General features: G+C 37.8%; 2 protein-coding genes across 3 annotated transcripts in view; one reads left to right on the forward strand and one right to left on the reverse strand.

Annotated features, from left to right (window-relative positions):
* Nucleotides 1-1,215: 1,215 nt before the first annotated feature.
* On the reverse strand, nucleotides 1,216-6,225 carry msantd2 (Myb/SANT DNA binding domain containing 2). The gene is made up of 4 exons (XM_065259508.2): nucleotides 5,660-6,225; nucleotides 4,226-4,481; nucleotides 2,702-2,765; nucleotides 1,216-2,560 (listed from the first exon to the last, which is right to left on the reverse strand). Exons 1-4 carry the CDS (start codon nucleotides 6,140-6,142, stop codon nucleotides 1,690-1,692), a joined length of 1,674 nt encoding a protein of 557 aa, XP_065115580.1. The 5' UTR covers nucleotides 6,143-6,225; the 3' UTR covers nucleotides 1,216-1,689.
* The window catches only part of robo3 (roundabout, axon guidance receptor, homolog 3 (Drosophila)), a 182,095-nt gene continuing 167,689 nt past the window's right edge, over nucleotides 5,843-20,248 (forward strand). For both annotated transcript variants that reach the window (XM_065259478.2, XM_065259486.2), the window contains exons 1-2: nucleotides 5,843-5,949; nucleotides 7,174-7,251. The gene's annotated coding sequence lies outside the window, so the exon portion shown is untranslated. The remainder of the gene's footprint in view (nucleotides 5,950-7,173; nucleotides 7,252-20,248) is intronic.

The raw sequence follows: 20,248 nt of genomic DNA on the forward strand, positions 1-20,248 counted from the left end.
ATTATTGATTCTCTCTACACACTTGACAAATACCACTGCCGCTCGCCCTTAGAATACAAAGTTTACTATACAAGCAGTGTTGAACACAGAAAGCACTGCACACTGCTAAATAAAACACCATAATGTAATGCTCAAAGTAGTTTAGGCTTTTGATTTAACCAGGAGGCATAATGTAATGCATCAAGGTCAAACTGAACTAATGCATCACGTTTATCATTAAAAATTCTTAATGGGTACAATCAATATGTACTATTACTTTAAGACTTAATAGAGTTTAAGAGTCTGCAATACATAATTAACTATAGTAGAACATGACAATAAAAGACACCATTTAAAGGTATAGTTCACCTTAAAATGAAAATTCTGTCATCATTTACTCATCCTCATGTTGTTCTAAACCTGTATGAATTTCTTTTTTCTGATGAACACAAAATATATTTTAATAAATGATGGTAAACACACAGCAGATAGTGACTTCCATAGTAGGAATAAAAAAATGTGATGGAATTTAATGGGTGCCGTCAACTGTGTGCTTACCATCATTTATCAAAATATTTTTTTCCGCATTTATCACAATATTTACTAAAATATTTTTTTTTCCTACTATGGAAGTCAATGGTCACGATCTGCTGTGTGTTTACCATACTTTCTCAAAATATCATCGTTTGTGTTCATCATAAAAAATTAATTCATACAGGTTTAGAACAACATGAAGATGAGTAAATGATGACAGAATTTTCTTTTTAAGGTGAACTATCCCTTTAAGTGCATCATTCAGCTTCTTACAAACCTTTACTGCCATCTGCTGGTCAAATAACTTCCAACATACTGACTTTACAAAAACACATGTTCTGTAAGTGGGGCTGCAAGACATATAAGAAATGTGCAATATGCACATTGTAATGATTTGCAATAACCAAATGATTTAAATGGTTTTAAAAACTTATGAAGATTTAGGCAGAATGATTTCGGCCTGAAAGAATGTGAAACATATGTTGGCTACATAATTTTTAGTTTTGAAACACTTTTTGATTAAAAGCATTTAAAAAATATATATTAAAGGCATTATTGTATTGCATATTGTACATAACATTTATCTAGGTTTAGCGTATTGCATTTTCTTCGTGCAGCCATATTTGTAAGTTGTGGATAAATATAAAATAAGAGAGAATAAACTGCCAGTATGTGCATCATTTGCAAATGGCAAATGAATGTTCATTTCTTAATTTATTTTTTGTCCTTCCAAACATGTAAACACGACTGTGACCTGGAAACAATCATACATAAAGACACTGTGTGATCTCACAAATAAAAACAAATATCAGTAAACTGTATATGAAAACATTCTTTGAATGTTATTACTGAAAATGCTGGAATGCTTGACAATATCAATATATACTTTTAAATATATATATATATATATATATATACTTCTATGTAGATAGACTTTATACTTAGATTAATTAAATATCTTGACGATTCATATTCTTATAAACTCTCACAGTTCCTGCTTTGAATCGGTTGCATTGGCTGAAGAGAATAAAATCAAGGCAGTTTGGAAATAAACAGACTTAACTTTCCCGATGCTTCATCTAGAGACTGTGCCCAACATACCACATAAATACTTATCTTAAAACAAATCTGTTTTAATATCCTGGCTTTAAAATAGCTTATTGGCAAATGTAACCATTACAGTGCTTCCTTCCTGTTGAATTTTAACGAATAACCAATCGCAGTCTCTAAACATTCAATTAAAGATCCGGCCGAGAGGAAGTCCAGCTCCACCTCGATAAACTTTATGTAGATGGGTAATCCAGCTTGGTTACCTTCCCTGTCCTGGCTGTTAAAGTTTTTCTGCAGGAATGTGGTTATGGCTGAACGCTCTCCCCGACTGTAGTGTTTTCCAGAATTCTGAAAGTGCTGCAACAAACATTGCTGTAGTGTCTTCTCCTCTGCAAGGCCGAGGTAACAATAAGTGACTTTAGCTGACGTTCTCTCATCTTTTTTCTCACCGTCACAATAGTCCACCACCTCCTCGTCCTCCTGTGAGGAGGAGGAGGATTTGTCCTCTGTGTTAGTCGAATTGGACACGCACGTCTCCCCGTAGCCTATCGCATATAAGCCATATGTCTTTGGGATGCCCCCCGGCAAGAGGTACTGGGAACCGTTACTGGAACCTGCAGCCTTTGTATGTGCAATAGGTATCCAATCAACATCCATATGCAGTTCCAAACAGCGAGCTTCACTAATAGTTATGTCCAAAAATTTATAATACACATTTTTCCAGTTCATCTTCTGCACCTTGGTCATGATAACCCTGCCCTCTGCCTTCTCAGGGTTGAAGTATTCCCGTAGACGTTTGCCCAGTGGCACCTGGGAGCTTATCTCTGCGTAGTGGTAGCGGATCTCCTCTCGCCACCTCGTGTTGTAGCCCACTCCGAAGATGGCCAGCTTATTCGACAGGTGGAGACGGGAGAAATCGGTCCATGTCTGGAAGTGCTCCCATTTGACCTCTACTGACTCCAAGATACGCATAACGTTCTGCATTACTTCTTGTCGTCTGTACAAAGCACAATGATAATGGAGGTAGATGAAGAACATGATTAAAATACATCTTTGCAAATATCTAAGTACTTCCAAATGATTAGTAATTTACAGGTCATTTTTGTTATGGAAAAACAATACAATGGTTGAAACTCACTGGGCCTGCTCAGATGACTCCAGTCTTATCTGAAAAACTCTGGTCTTTGGAAGCTGGTTCTCCTCTGTGAAAGACATGACTGAATTTTATCACTTACGAAATTCACACTGCAAAATATGCAAATTTTGAGCAATCAGATTTTAATGGTTGAGCTTGTCGTCTTCACTTCTGGCCTTTACAGATGGTGGCTGATAACTAGGCCCACAGGGAATCATCACACTTTAATCACTTTTTTTTTTTTTAAGAATAATCTCCACAATGCATATGAAAAACGAAGTGGCTGAAAAGATTATATGGGTGATTCTCACGAAACCATTGAAACACCACGGCACTAATGATTTTAGCTATAAAATGTGTAATATTGTAATATTAAAAAGCATCAGAATTAACACAATACTGTGTTCTACCTTGCACAATGTGTGATTTCAACATAAGAATTTATAATTTGTCAATTTTATCTAATTTTCTGCTGAAATTCTCATTACCGCAATGTGTCCGGCTGTGTTTGAACATGCGTTATGTTGTAATTTAATCAAATTAACACAAAAATATTTAAAAAAAATAAATGGATGTTTTGCTAGACTACTTTAGATGACAGAAAAAATATTTACTGAATATTCATGTATAATAACAATGAAGAAAAATTAGGAAAATGATGTGTCCATGCCTGATGTTCTCATCCTCCGCAACACTTTTTGAGAACAGTTTAAGCACACATACAGAATTTTAATAAAGTTTGATTTTGAGTGACCAAGCACATGGACCAGTTACTTCAAGATGGCTACCAGGTAAGATCATTTTTTTTACAGTTAATTTGAAATATTGTCTTGTCAGAATGCTTACACGACATTTTGATTATCATTACCGCAACAGATGCTTATTAAATGTTAATTTAATTAATAGAAGCATAATACTTTGATTTTAAATGCATGTGCAGAATCTCCAAATTATGTTCTTTCAGGTTTGTCATGTCATTTTGAAAATATGTCAGTGTTGATGTTTTCTGACTGTTGCGGTAATGAGATTTTTTAGGACTAATTTTTTTAATTATGTTACAAAAAGTGTTAAATGATAAGTAAAAGTGTTTAAATTAATGTTCCCATTTTCTCCAGACTTTGTTTTTCAATGTCTGGTGGGAAAAAAAAGTAAATTTAAGCAATTTTTACATTTTCATGCTTGACATTTTTAAAACCAGGTTTTCGTGAGAATTACCCATATCATACAAGCGAGCGGGAGATGTGGCTATGTAGAACTTTATAAATGACAGCAATTCCAATTTTATGGAAAAATTGGAAGGTTTTGCAGAATTATGTGTCCGACCAGTTGCCAGTTAGACTACAGGTAAAGTGCTTTGCTTAAGCATCATGTTGGTATAAGTGAATACACCACCAGTTTGTGGGTTAAAACCTTGATTACCAGCGCAGGATCTTTAACTACTAGGCTACTGCTGCCTTTTTCAATAAGGATTTAAATAAAGCCAAAACCTATTTACAATCTAATGATGTTATTGCATTACAATATCACCTGTCTCTATGTCTCCTCCATTGAAGGCAGTAGAAAGGTCCTGATTGCACCAGTCTTCATGAGAGTAATCCTCCATCGTGCTGCCGTCTGATTCCATCTCCTGATACAGGCCGCTGCTGTTGATCAACACAGGCTGACAGGTCTGGGAGTCCCAGCCGCCCTGTCCGAACACCTTCTCCAGCTGCTCGATGGAGTAACTGCTCTTCCTCTTCCCGATGCCGTGCTCCTTAACCCGACTGTAACACCGTCTCAGTGTCTGCAGAGGACCACAAAGATTTCAGTACTTTTACAACAATACAAAGGTGAAATGACACATGACTACACCAAGGATTGTGTGGTGCAGTGGGTAAAGATCTGGGTAGTAAATAAGTACATGTTTGCAATGCCTCCAGGCAGTAATTTCAGTTATACAAGACTAAGATTAAAGTCCTCTACTTGAATGGGATAAGCCAGATATCTCTAAAATCATGGGCTAAAATTACAATTTAAATTCATGAGCAAGATTTAATCTTGATTTAAATACACGGATAAATGACTTATGAAGAAAGTATAACTGTTTAAATCTTTTTATATATAAGCTTTGTTCATTTATCTTAATATGGGGTATAAAATCAAATGCATGTTACTTAAGCCAACCTTTGCTGTCTAAAAGGTTTAATAGCCTGATAGCACAAAGCTCAATGCCTATGCAAACTAGTACCAATATAATGCGGGCTGACATACAAACATACTGACAATTAGACAGCCATAAGTTAGACAAGACTAAAGTTTGGAATGAGAGATTAGTCACTGCATTTTGTTTGTCGTTTTTGACAGCTTTACTTAATACATCTCAAGATGATGTACAGTATAACAAGTATTTGGTCATAACTAAGTGACAGCCACTATAGTGGGTTAAACATTCAGATGAGACAGATGCAGTCAATGCTTGTTTTAATTTTTGACTGCTTACCCTGCTGAAAAAACAGCATACCAGCAAGACCAGCATATGTTGTGTTGTGCTACTGGTTTGCGAGTGAACACCAGCTAAACCATGACCAAACCAGCATCAGTACCAGCATCAGCATCCGGTTAAACCAGCACTAGCAACAGCATCCCATGCTGTTCATACCAGCAAGGACCAGCAGTTGTGTTTTGGTGCTGGTATGCTGGTGACTACCAGCTTAACAAGCATCAAACCAGCATAGTCCAGCATAAACCCCATGCTGGTTTGATGCTGTTTTTTCAGCAGGGTAACTAAATCTCAGGCTGACATAAAACCCTGACAAGATAATAACTAAGTGACAGCCACGACTAAAGCTTGACATGAGATCTACGGTATACAGTCTGCCTACCGTTTTGATTTGACAGCTTATCCGAAGCTTTATGGACCAAAACCAAACAAGGCTATCACATCTTAATGACAGCAACAATGCGTTCAAACGTCTTATTTACCTTCATCCTCTCTCGACACTGGGATGGGGTCCTATCATAACCCAGCTCTGACAGCGATCTGGACACCCGCTCGTACATCGCCGGACCCGGCGCCTTGCCAGAAAACACTGTTCCGGCCACCTCCAGCTGTTGCATCCGCGCCTCCGCCAGCCTCTCGTTGCCCCACACGGCGATGAGCGCGTTCGTTTCGGACGGCGTCCATGACATGCCTCGGCAGGCGATGAAGCTGGAAGCAGAGGCCGATCCACTTCGGCCTGCGCCCCCGGAGAGGGGAACCCCGACGTTCAGGGGTGAGAATCTGTTAGGGGTGGAGGGGTCCGAATGGTATTGGTTGCTGTCACTCAAATCCTCGGATTTTGGAGAGGGAACCTCGGTTTTGGGAATCTTGAGCGGCAGTGACAGATCGGGAGAAAGCTCGGCGTTACTGGGCGCCGCCATCTTGCCTCTGTTGCTAAGGGGAGGGGAAGAGAGGAGGAGGCGCATAAGGGAAGCTCGATTAAAAAACGTTAGTGACAGCTGTCATTATGTTAATATTTATAATTATTAATAAGGTTAAAGAAAATAAAATTTCAGAAATCGTTCAGACAGAGTTTAGATTTGACAATTTTGTCATCAATATTTACGTTATAACATTTAGATATTTTATTTTGCTCTGTCATATCTGTAATGGGGTCATATTCAAGATTTAATTGCTTTTGTTGTGCTAAAAAATTTATTTTACAAGCCCATGAATATAAACACATATATACATTTTTATACAAAATGTACGTATGTACATGAATGTACAGGAATACTTCAGTTCTTATTATATTAAAAATCTTTTAATCTAAAAGCTTGTTTATAATGATATTTATAATTTTTTTTTTTTTGAAATGCATGACAGTACTGAATGATTAAGAAAAAAGCAACCAATACGAGCGTAGAAAAGTTTGGGACTTTATTTAAAATGGCCACTATTGAACACTAGGCGGGGTTGCTAATCCTTTTTACATTTCACCTGTACACCAGCTAATTTTAGTTTATAGTTCAGTCTGTCAAAAATACACAAAGTAAGCACGTGCACATTTCGTTTTCTTGGCGTAACGCTATTATAGTATAGTAAGATTAAAGTTTCTGAATAAATTGACTACATGTTTACATTTTATTTACCGGACTTTTAACAGGTGAGTGATCTCCCAATCAGGGTTTATTTCGTTATGTAAGCAGTTGATCAAAATGCATAGACAGTTTTGAGCATGTTTAACCAGTTGTTATTACACCACAAATCTAATCAGCTGTTTAACAACCACATTTTTTTATGCATTTGGCGTCAAGACACTTTACCTGTTCTGGTTTTTCAAAATGGTTTTACGTTTATTTTTGTGTTGGAGAAAATCTTACATTTGTCATTTTACTTGGTAGTTATTCCCAAACAGTGACATGTATACCCAAGGGGGTATTAAGATTTTGCCTTACTATAAAACAGAAATTATGACTTAATTTAATATGATTTATTATGGTCTTTATCTGTGAAGGTTTCTTCCTGAATGACCTCAGAGCTGTCAAAACTTGATGGACAATAAAGTATCATTATAAGGAAAGGAAGCTTTCCGGTAAGTATGTTTCACCCATCGTTTTAGTTTGAAGTAAACAATGTAACACTGACGACTTTGATACAATTATTTATTAGGCTATTATTATACATCCAGTATAATATCAGGAACACATTTATGGTTTGTTGATAAAGGGATACTGAAGTTTTATTGATGTTGATAAGCTGGCACGTGGCTCCCCTGAACTGTAGCTACACCAGCTGTTCACATGATTTAGCATACAGTCTATTTAAGGTCAGAGGTCATGGCCTGTCCAAAGATTTGTGAACAGTTGTGACACCATTTTCTGTCCAGTTGGGTGTATTTTTTGACATCTTCTTTGTGTCGGATGTCTGCTAAAGGTTAGATGTAAAAAGTCTGACAAGACAATGTAACCTTTATAAAACCCAATGAGCTTTCCAAGGCAGGATACGGTAATAAGGGGATCCTTTTAGGTTATAAAAGTGCTGGAAATACAGTATTAATGCAATTATTTGAGACCGCGCGGACAGTGCGTGTACAGTCCGCGTACGACAGCGCATGCGCGTGAAAATATTTAGACAGGACACTCCACTATAAACAATTATACAAAGGAAATAGACAGCATTTGCACACACACTATCGTTTTTCATCTTTAACTTTTACTTCTTCCAAGAACAGAAATCTGTGGAGCATGTTTGTTTGATTCCTGTTCTTTGTTGTCTTGTTGTTTGTTCTAAACTGTGTTTGCAATGGTGGATTAGTTACTTTTCTTCACCTATACTAATGTTTTAATGTACTGTAAATGTCGCCAAATCAGTGCTGCCCTGACAGCCTGTTAGACTAATAATTTGAATAAGAAATCATTTGTATTGCGTATAATGTCGAACGCGGCCATCCGCGTGTAGCCGCGGGGACTATACTCGGAAAGCTATACTCGCGCGCGCACGTGTCCGCGGAAAAAAAGTATACCCGGGCCTTGACAGGAATAAATGAAATCTGACACCTGCTGCTCTGTGACGTGACGCGCGTTGAGCTCCGCTGAATTCAGGCAGCAGACACATTCAGTTGTTAGTGTGTTTGCTCTCTCTAACGAAACTAAATGATTTAATTACAAGAAAATATCAAAACGACGGTGAAGACGGTGTTGCGGTGGGCAAGTGATCCAGCCAGTGAGAGGCTGAAGCACCGGTAATCACCGTTTCACCGACTATCGCAACAAGCCTATCTCCGATGACATGTTTGTCTGGTTGTAGCTACCGTAGCTTCTCTATGTGATTAAAAAACGAGGGGTAAAGCCCGATTTATAGTCGTGTGTAGGTTCTACGCCGTAGCCTGTGCGTAGCTCTGCGTAGCCTGACGCGCACCTCGCAAAAATTGTAACAGCGCGTCAGATCTGCGCGGACCGCAAGCGCTGTGATTGGTCCAGCAGAACCCCTCCCGTCAGGTAAAAAAAACTGCGTCATAGGTATTTCCGTTTGTGACGTTGAAAACAAAGATGAGCCAAGTTGAGGAGTGATTTAACTCAAACTGCAACAAAAGTCAGTGTTTATTTACTTCCATCATTGCTGTTCTTCTCAAAACATACACAACAAGTTGCTGTTTCTTCTTCGTTTGTGGGTTAACTTGCCAAGCTGCTTCTTCTCTGACGGTTGTGCTACTACTGTGGTTACACGCGTGGATACTGCCTACCAGCGGTTTCCGCGTGTGTTTGCATGTCGATGCGGAGGACGACGCAAAAGTATAAATGAAAACCCTACGCCGTCGTGGCTGCGCCGTAGGACCTACGCACGACTATAACGAGCCCTTTAGTAGTGGACTGAGCCATTGGTTGCAATTTAACAGCACCTCACCACTAGATGCCGCTAAAATTTACACACTGCACCTTTAAGACTGTATAGCTGTATAGGCTTGAAACCTAGACTCTTCACGATGCCTTAGAAGATCTATTTTTGGCTGTATGGTAGTGGTTCTCAAACTTTTTTGGCGTGCGGCCCCCCTTGTGTACGGTAGCCCTCGATTGTCCCCTTCATGGCCCTCAAAGAAAATGTATGACATAAAACATTGTAAATTTGAATTAAACAAAACGTTTTGAAATTTACAATGTAGTGCTGTTGGTTAGTAGCCTAATTAGTCTAAAGTTTAATTACACAGAATTCACAAAAAATTAATGTATTTTATAAAATGTCATAAAATTGGGGCCCCCCTGGCACAATTCCGAGGCCCCAGGGGGCCACCCCCAGTTTGAGAACCACTGCCATAAAGAACCTTTAACATGTGAAGAACCTTTCTGTTTCACAAAAGGTTATTTGTAGTTGAAATACAAAACTATCACAACTATATGGACTAAACAGAAAGTAACAGAAAGGTTGTTTTAATAAAGGTATTTTGGAAACCAAAAATGATTCTTCTATGACATTACTGTAAAGAACCTTTTGCATCACTTTTATTTTAAAAAGTGTATACTATAGGCTGTATAATGATGCTCAACTAATAAAAAAGTAATTCATTTCTCATAGAAGTATATAATGAACTTTAAATCTGAAAAAAAAAGATAATACAGCAAAATAGACCAGCTAATATTTGCTATTACAAAACAAATTAGACACAAACTCATGGAGATGATTCAATCATTGATGAATTTAGCCTAAGGTATAATTTCTCATCAAGATGTGTTACAAAGAATGTCTCAACTACGATTAATATGAATAATAAAGGGCCACGAAGCCATAATGTACAAATTGTCTTTGTGCTACAACCCTGCATGTTATATTTGTGAAAGCAAATCTAAAATTGGAATCTTTTAGCATATGCAATGCATATTATACCCCACAGACATGCGCAGCCATACCTACATCTTAATGAGGATATGGTTATGTTTGCTCATGATCAGAGCAATGGCCTCCTGATTAGACTCACTCCAGAGGCATTTCGAAACGCCTCGCGACATTAACAGCATCACTTCATAGTCAGATCACATAGTAACTCACCTCTTCGTGAAATCAAGCTAGCACTTTTTATCATCAGTGAAATCAGGAAAGCTCTTTAAATGGCCGAATGTGAAAGACATTTTAATGACCCTCTGAAATATTAAGTGGCGTTGAGAAAGCAAAGCTAATTATTGATTATTATTTCATAATTTAGCATTTTAGCCAAGATGCATTTAGGTACATTTGTGTCTGAGCGATCGCTCATAGGATTGGCAGTCGAAATTCCCTTGCTTTTAAAAAGCCTAAAGTGCTTATTTGCATAATATCTAATGAGCGGAGATCTTTTCGTTTATCCCGTACGAACAAAAATACACACATGCGTTTATAGTCAATTAGAGCAAATTGTGATTTTGAAGCATTCTGGAGGTGAGGATATTTCCATAAACAGCTTCTGATGTACTGATGGTCGCCAGGCAGCAATTTACTCCTTGTTGTGTAAATGCTGACTGACCCCTACAGCTCACAGATGTGCTTGTCTCATGTTCACAATGTGTGCCAATATTCTTGCTACAGTACATCACCCTTTCGTACACCAGAGCTTTTAGTTTACTTTATCTTCTATACAAAACTGATATATGGAACATGGTGGAAAGGAGCTGTGAAGGAAATTGAGATCAAAAGTACAAATTCTGCATTGATACTGATGCTCCAGTCTCTCTCCCACTAGCTTTCTTTACTTTTTGTTAGAGTCATCAATGATAGTAGCTTTTTACACCCATCTTCAAATTCCGTTTCATCTCATCTCCCTCGACTGGCTTCAGATCAGATCATTATTACGGCAGTGTGAACGATCATTAGATTCACTCAGCGCCACGGCTGATTGCAGCACCTGCAGACTTTATTTCAGAGTAAAAGCACATTTTGGTTAGAGACTGTCATTATAAAGTGCCTTCGCTCTGTATCACCTAAAGCCTTTTGAATGCACACAGATATATCCGTTTTTTTAATCCACACTTTCTGTAAGGGGCTAGTTTTTAGACGGGGAAGTTTTTTTTTGAAAGTCAGCCACTATAGAGTATGCACCAATACAAAATGTCTGTGCCGATACTGATATTCGATTACTTACAATGATACCGACAGACAACGATAGTTTTGCATTTTACTCCTTGTTTGAAATTATGAAAGAGCTTACAAATTCATATGGTACAAATATAGAATCAAACCGGTAACAATTCACAATAAGGTTTTATTTGTTAGCATTAGTAATTCAACAGATAACATTTTACAAATGAGCAATACTTCTACAGCATTTATTAAAGGTGCAGTGTGTAATTTTAGAAGGATCTCTTGACAGAAATGCAAAATAATATACAAAACTATATTATCAGTGGTGTATAAAAACCTTTCATAATGAACCGTTATGTTTTTATTACCTTAGAATGAGACGTTTTTATCTACATATATCGAGGCTCCCCTTACATGGAAGTCGCCATTTTGTGCTGCCATGTTTCTACAGAAACCCTTAATGGACAAACTTTTTTTACTAAGTTGTCTCCGATGACATGTTTGTCTGGTTGTGGCTACCGTAGCTTCTCTATGTGATTAAAAAACGAGGGGTAAGCAGTGGACTAAGCCATTGGTTGCAATTCACCAGCACCTCACCACTAGATGCCGCTAAAATTTACACACTGCACCTTTAATCTTAGTTTGTGAATTTCAGCATTTACTATACATTTTTTTAAAGGGGTCATATTATGAGATCTTTTTAAGATATGAAAGAAATCTTTGGTGTCCCCAGAGTGCGTATGTGAAGTTTTAGCTCATAATACTTCACAGCTAATTTATTATAGCATGTTAAAATTGCTCATTTGTAGGCCTGAGCAAAAGTGTGCCGTTTTTGGGTGTGTCATTTAAAATGCAAATGAGCTGATGAAATCACAATGATGGTGGTTTGTTGTAATTGAAACTCAATTGTGCTTTCAAGTATTTCTTCTTTCTTTCTCTTTAACTATGGCAGTGCTGTGGTTGGATATTGCAGATAAAGGAGGCGGTATTATAAGTAATTCACCTTGCTACCTACCTCACAAAACAGGCAAAATCTGAACGACTGAATTTTTCACACGCTTTTGCAGAAAATGTCTTACCCAAACAAAATTACTGGGTTGATCTTTATCACATTTGATAGAAACACTAGGGACCCAATTATAGCACTTAAACATGGAAAAAGTCAGATTTTCACGGTATGACTCCTTTAAAGTTGCAGTGTGTAATTTTTAAAAGGATCTTTTGAAAGAAATGCAAAATAATATACAAAACTATATTATCAGGGGTGTATAAAGACCTTTCATAATGACTTATGTGTTTATTACCTTAGAACGAGACCTTTTTATCTAAATACAAAGTGGGTCCCCTTACATGGAAGTCGCCATTTTGTGCCGCCATTTTTCTACAGAAGCCCTTAACGGAAATTTTTTACTAAGTTGTCTCCGACGATGACATGTTTGTCCAGTGGCAGCTTGTTTCAAAAGCAAGGGGTGAGCAGTGGACTAAGCCGTTGGTTGCATTTCGCAACCTCACCGCTAGATGTCGCTAAAATTTACACACTGCACCTTTAAGTCAAAAGTTAACTGTTAACATTAGGTAATGCACAACAAACTTACATGAACAACTGAATTGGCATTAACTAACATTAAGTAAGGAATAATTGACGATGGACCATTGCATCGATTATTCCGCTTTTACCACGGTACCAAAAACATTGCTCTGGTACCTATTTTTAAGACATTTGGCAAGTTAGATGTGCGTTTTACAGAAAAATAATCAACACCCATGGAACATTTCTAAGTCAATCAGAATAAAGCATTTAACAGCCCCGTGGTGTATAACAAAGATTAATAAATGCTGAAAAACTATATTGCTCAAGTTCATGTTAGCTACTCCATTTACTAATGTTAACAAATGCAACCTTTTTGTAAAGTGTTACCATCAAACCATAGCTTTGGGCAACAAAAAAATAAACATAGTATTTAAAATTTAAAGGAACAGTATGTAGGATTGTGCCCAAAACTGATATTGCAATCACAAAACTTGTGGCTAAAACTGGTACTGCAATCACACAACTGGTGGCCAATACACAAAATGACAACATAAACATCAGTTGAGGGCTGCAACTCCACTTTTTAAATGACAATATCCTGGCCAGACCACTGTTGTCAGTGATATAAGTATTTGAAATGAAAATTATTTCTTAATGTATAGTGACATATCAGGGCCATTTTATGATTAATTGATATAAATTTCTTACATACTGTTCCTTTAAATGTGTGTGACAACATGCCCCAATATAGAAGTGGCACTTTCAGTTAAAATCTGTTTTTATAATTATATAGTTGATCCTTGGCTGAAAGTATGACATTGTGGGTTTTATTTTGATTAATGAGCGAAAGCAAAAATTATGATATTGGAATTTTATGTTTGCAGCAACTGTGTTTGAAGCCAACATATTAATCACTGTTTAAGAACACATTTTAATTTGAGATTTATATTTGACAGAAAACAGCCCTTACAAAGAAACAACTTTGCGGTGTGACAACTTGCCCCATTCTCCACATGTTATTAAAAGTAGCTAGATGCCTTGACAAATTATTAATGAACTTCATATACAGTAACCATGTTTAGTTCCTAATCTATACTTGATTTTTTTTACTTTGACTCCTGTATGTACCACATAGTTTTATTTATCCACCAAATACTGTTTGCAAACCTTATGATTTATGTAAATTGATGATCATTTGCAAACTTGAGTGGAAAAGCACTCTACATCCTCACAGTGCCAAATGAATACCTAAACAGGCAAATTAAAATGACACCACATGCCAAAGAGATTCATATGGGTGTCATCCTTTAGTTCATTATGTCGGTCCGTCCTACCAAATTCTCCTGCATGTCTTTAAACAAAAGCCTCTTATGCCTATCAGACAGATCAAGACGATGCCTCTTACGTGATCACCCGCTGTCCCAATGCGAATTTACCTTAGCACCTCTCACAGCTGAGACCTGCCCCCGTGGGAGCATCATAGCCGCGGTTAACCGCCCCTCAAGCGGTGAGGACCAGGTGTCTTCCCTCGGATAGACGGCAAGGTAATTCAGTGGAAGCCCAAAAACACACGTGCACCCTCATCAGCCAACCCCCACCGGTGAGCAACTTTACATTAAAGACTGAAAAAGTCTCATTAGAGCATGGCGCACACGTCTGAGGCTAATGAGAGAGCGTGTGGTGACGGCAGGCGTCTGATATTCAAGTGCAATATCAGAGGCAGGTCAGGGCCAAAGTCATGTCACGCCTGGGCGATAGTAAAAGGGACTGTGAGGTTCGTACTGAGGGAATTCAATTTCAAGTCTTTAGTTGAATTGTGTTGGGTGTCTTTTGGTTGCTGTTTTCTGTTTAGTTGCTGTTAAGGTTTTTGATGGAGACAAATATAAACATTACTGGGTTGAGTTTTAGCATTTAGCAGACACTTTTATTCAAACCCACTTAAGAGTGCATTCGATCTACAGTATGCATTTGTATTTTTTTTTGTATGTGTTTTCCCTGGGGATTGAACCCATGACCTTTGTGCTGCTAATGCACTAACCAATTGAGTTACAGGAACATGATGTCATATTTGTACACATTTTTAATCAGATCATCTAAGATTCAACTAGCAGCTTTTTAGTGTTTTTTCATGTACTGCAATGTAATTATTTAGGCACTTTGTGATTGTTTTGCTATGTAATTGTGATGCACTTATAGCGTATAGCCATTTAAAGGAAAACACCACCGTTTTTCAATATTTTGCTATGTTCTTACCTCAACTTAGATAAATTAATAGATACCTATCTTTATTCAAGCATGCACTTTATCTTTGCACAACGCTTCGTGAATGTGTTAGCATTTAGCCTAGCCCCATTCATTCCTTAGGATCCAAACAGGGATGAATTTAGAAGCCACCAAACACTTCCATGTTTTCTCTATTTAAAGACTGTTACAAGGATAGTTACACAAGTAAGTATGGTGGCACTCCCCCTCTCACTGATTTTGAGCGAGAGAGGGGAGTTCACAGAAGTTACTACGCCGGAGGTTGTTACTTCTGCCATACAATATAGTTCTCATTTTCATCCACTTAAAAATCACCACATTTTATTTTGTGCCACCATATTTACTCGAGTACTCATGTAACAGTCTTTAAATAGGGAAAACATGCTGTTTGGAGGCTTCTAAATTCATCCCTGTTTGGAATGAATGGGGCTTGGCTAAATGCTAACACATTCACAACGCGCTGTGCAAAGATGAAGTGGATAAAAAATTTGGTTTTTATTTGTCTAAGTTGAGGTAAGAACATGGTAAAATATTGAAAAAGTGTGGTGTTTTCCTTTAAATCTATTTAAACAACTTTTTTTTAAATGTGTTTACTAAAAAATATGGTCCCAAGCTGTCACTGGGGCAGTACCATTTGAAAAGGTTCTAATATGTACCTAATAGGTACAGATATGTGTATATTTGGTACCAATATGTACATTTGATGTTTTAAATGAACTTTTTTGGTGCATAGGTGTCCTTTTTTACAGGGTTCTGCTCCGGTGACAGCCAGGGATCATTTTCTGACCACTTTTTCTGACAGTGTAGCTTTGCTATGGGCTCTTAAGATACAATGATGAGATTATTTGGTTTAGTTAAGGCCTTTATTGAAATGCATTCAATTGAAGCTTGTGTGTGTTAGAAACAGAACTGCATTACTTAACAGTACATAAGCAGCGATCAAACATTTCATTAGACCATGGTTCTCAAACTGGGGGGCGGGGAGATGCTACCAGGAGGGCCCCAGTTTAATGGTTTTTTATAAAATACAATAATTTATCATAAATTCTGTGTAATTAAACCTCAGAAAAATTAGGCTACTAACCATATGTTATATAATTTAATGTTTTTTTTATTATTTATTTTTTTAGAGTTTGAGATTGTATTATGTCATGAATTTTCTTTGGGGGGCACAAAGGGATGCACCCTACAGGGGCGCACGCCGGAAAGTTTGAGAACCACTGCATTAGACTGTTTTATCCATTTTTTTCTAGTTGTCAACATAGTTGCGCTTGTTTTTGCATCTTTAATTAGGAAAGACGTGTGACAGTATTAGTTTTCTAAGCGACCTTTGAAAAAAACCTATAGGTTTACATTTGAAGGAGTGACCTCAGCCATGTCTAGGGGCCAGAATATCAAATAAAATATCAAAGAACGTAAGCTCTTTTGATTTGGGCCAGTAGGTGACCTCTTTAAGGATTTTAACACCACTAACCTTAAAGGGGACATATCATGAAAATCTGACTTTTTTCATGTTTAAGTGCTATAATTGGGTCCTCAGTGATAAGTTTTATCAACTTATAAAATGTGATAAAGATCAGCCCAGCAACTTAGTATTGGTAAACCATTCTCTGCAAGCACATGAAAAACTAGGTCATTGAAATTTTGCTCCCCTTGTGATGTCAGAAGGGGATAATACTGCCCCTTAATCTGCACTTTCCAACCACAGCGCTGTCATTTAGTGCAGAGATCAGCTCATTTGCATTTTAAAGGACACACCCAAAACCGGCAAATTTTTGCTCACAGCTACAAAGTAGCGATTTTAACATGCTAAAATAAATTATCAATGGCATTTTGAGCTAGAACTTCACATACGCACTCTGGGGACACCAAAGATTTATTTGACATCTTAAAAAGTCTTGTGAAATGTCCCCTTTAAATATTCACAATGCACAGATTAAAACTTTAAAAAGTGTATTTTTTCTTTCCTAATCCTGTGTGGCATAAAGGGAAACAGAGTTGGCTGCTATGGTCATTATCCCATTATCCTTTCACCAGAGCTCTTCATTTGCAAATAAGATTAGGCAAAAACATTGAGAAGAAAACCCACTTCATTTCCATTGATTTTCTCAGACCAGCACTTTAAAACCTGAAGGATTTACAAGGGAGCTTTTCATGCACAAGTAGTCACATAAAAGCAAATTAATGACGCTAAAACAAAATAAAACAGTCATTTTTTTTAGAAAGAGTCCCAAAAAGCACGTCCATCTTCCGATTTTTATCCACAGCCCTCTTTGATAAGCAATCAGTGCCGATAACGGTCTGACAGGAATGATTAACAGTGAACAGAGACTCAATATAGGCGTCAAGAAGATAATGTCCAGTTTGATATATGAGTTGATTGAATAGTCTGTATCGGTTTGTATTGATGGGGATTGTGAATAATGAACTGATCTGAAGGTTGTGTGGGCAGGAGGAGGGCTGTGAGTGGGCAGTCCACTGTGGCACAGGTGTGGGGCAGCTGCATCTTTCGGATGGGTTTTGCGGTCTGGCCCTTGACCCCAGGACTGTCCGGCGTTCAATACACCATTACCCCCAGCAGCTGCACTGACCGCTGATATCTCTCACTGCTCATTATGGCAGAGGGGTCCACAAAACACATGACAGCTTTGCCAAGCAGCTTGCGGCTTATTTGTCTATAACTTTATTGACTTGTAAGCATTAAGCAGATTGCCAATGCACAAAAAACTGTGCTACGTTTATGTAAATTTGAAGATATATATATATATATATATACTCTATGTATCATCTCTTAAGATGAACAGTTTTGTTTTTGTTGTTTTTTTTGGACCGATCAAGTTCACTACCAAATGTGCATGACACACAGGAAGTTTAAGTTTGCGTGGAGCCTAAATATGTAAATAGTTTTTATTTCTAATAAGAATTCTTCATACATGCCGAGGGCATGGTGTGTGATTGAGACGTATGAAATCCATCACAGTAGGCCGTGTCACACACCAGGGGCCTCATTTATCAAGCGTTCGTACGCACAGAAGTGTGCGTAAAGTGTGCGTAGGAACAGTTTTACGCAAAGTGTGGAATTTATCAAATTGCACTTATACGTAGAAATGTGTGTAAATATACGCACACCTCGGAGTATGCGTACGCAGAGCATCTAGTGGTAGAATAGCGATACTACACAGGACCGTCCATCCTCAGCGTTAAAAGAACACTTTGTCTATTTATTATCCACCCCAAGGTGTTAAAAATGATTACTGTTAATAAAGTAACTGCAAATCAGTGTTGAAGCTAATTAATGAAATTAGTGTCTAACCCTATGTAAGAAAGCTCCGTCAAATGCTTGACACAGTGCAATGGCTTATCTTGCATTATTGAAAGACTTGGCAAATAATCCATTCCGCCGGGAGCGCGTTTTCAAAGATCGCGCCGATGATGATGGTTATGCGGCTGTCCAAGTTCTTTCTTTTTCTGTCCTCCTACAGTTGGACTGATTTCACGTCGGTGTGCTGTGACGCGTTTTTTTTTTTTTTTTTTTTGGCTGATAATTTAATGTCAAACCACTTTTTTATTTCTAGAAGTGTTCTCATACCCAATGGAATTAAACTCACTGGTAACATGTTCCCATGCAGATTTGTTTTCTTTTGTTAGTCATTCCTCCCGTACTAAGTGAACCAAACAGATGTGTTATTAACCTCATCCACCAGTAACTCAATTTCTGTGTCTGTAAAGTTCCTCTTTTACGCTCTCTTTGCCATTATTGCGATGAGGGAAAAAGCACAACCACGTGACTTATAACGGGAGGTGTTGTCACCATATATGGTTCATCGGAGGCGTTTCGGAATGCAAATGACCATGAACGTGCACGAGCATGGTGCTTAAGAACACTTGGGATTTATCATCAAGGATTACTTACTGATGTGCGTACGAACCACGTGCGCACGTTTGATAAATCCCGATTTTTTTGTACTTAGGCACATTCTAAATTTCATTCGTAGGTACAAATATAGAGCATTTTCTACGCAATGTTGATAAATGAGGCCCCTGGCCTTTAAATCTGTGCCCTGTGATTCATTCAGTAGACACCTTTCAGGCATCTCATAATGAGAATGCGCTGCATTTGGAAATTGGCTCACTTGCTGTCCCCTGACTTTGTGCTCGGCTGATTGATAACCACAATTGAAGCTTTAGAGGCTACGTGGTAAATGTGTGTTCGATTTGTGTCAGGAGTAGTTAAGATTTCTTCATTACTAGACTGTATGCATTCTTGACTTTTAAAGTGTACATCAGAGGAGTAGTGGAGGTTTAATAAAGTCTATGGACTAGAACCAAAGTTAAATGGAGGAAGAGTTAAGTACCCCATTGGCTGCTCTTTTGAGAGTAATTCAGTTATGTATATATGCATTAACTTGTCTCTGATATTTCCTCTAAAAGGCCTTTGAAGATAGACTATTAAAAATTGTTGTGGTGCTGTATAGATACTGTCTTTGTGAATAGCATACACTGTCAGAAAAAATTATGCCTAGCTGTCACTGGGGCAGTACCCCCTTCCTAATAAATTTAGGTACAAATGTGCATATATTTTGTACCTGAGGCTGGGGCGTCACTAGACCCCTTTTACTAGGGCACGTGCCCCAGTGTAAATCTTTTGTGCTCCAGTACAAATATCAAGTTTACATTTTACCAATTTACTTTAATTGTTAGTGTATTCATTTACATTGATAATCGCGGCACAAAAAAACTGAATCTGTTAGTGCTAGTAACCCAATTCACTGTACAAAACACTTGAACTGATAACACAAAAACTGACCAAGTTCGCGGCCTTCAGGCAGAGTTAAAAATTGAGTTGATTTTTTCAGTGGGTTAAAGATGGAAGAATTTTGTTTATTAACTGTTGGTATTTGGGCTGTGAATGGTCATGGGGATGCTTTTGGGATAGTTTTTAAAGGGTCACTCCACATTTTTTTTAAATATGCTCATTTTCCAGCTCTTTTACCGTTTCTCTGGGTCGGGCGGTACCATTTTAAGCATAGCTTAGCATAATCCATTGAATCTGATTAGACCATTAGCAGCGCGCTCAAAAATAACCAAAGAGTTTCAATATTTTTCCTATTTAAAACTTGACTCTTCTGTAGTTACATTGTGTACTAAGAAGGACGGAAAATTAAAAGTTGCGATTTTCTAGGCAGATATGGCTAGGAACTATACTCTCATTCTGGCGTTATAACCGAGGACTTTGCTGCCGTACCATGGC

Source organism: Paramisgurnus dabryanus, chromosome 10 (assembly GCF_030506205.2).
Source record: "Paramisgurnus dabryanus chromosome 10, PD_genome_1.1, whole genome shotgun sequence".
NCBI lineage: Eukaryota > Metazoa > Chordata > Actinopteri > Cypriniformes > Cobitidae > Paramisgurnus > Paramisgurnus dabryanus.

Coding starts and splice junctions, on each gene's coding strand:
- msantd2 (XM_065259508.2), bottom strand. CDS start 6,142: ATGCGCCTCCTCCTCTCTTCCCCTCCCCTTAGCAACAGAGGCAAGATG. Junction 4,482..5,659: donor AGTGTCGAGAGAGGATGAAG/GTAAATAAGACG, acceptor GGTCCTCTGCAG/ACACTGAGACGGTGTTACAG. Junction 2,561..2,701: donor GAGTCATCTGAGCAGGCCCA/GTGAGTTTCAAC, acceptor TGCTTTGTACAG/ACGACAAGAAGTAATGCAGA.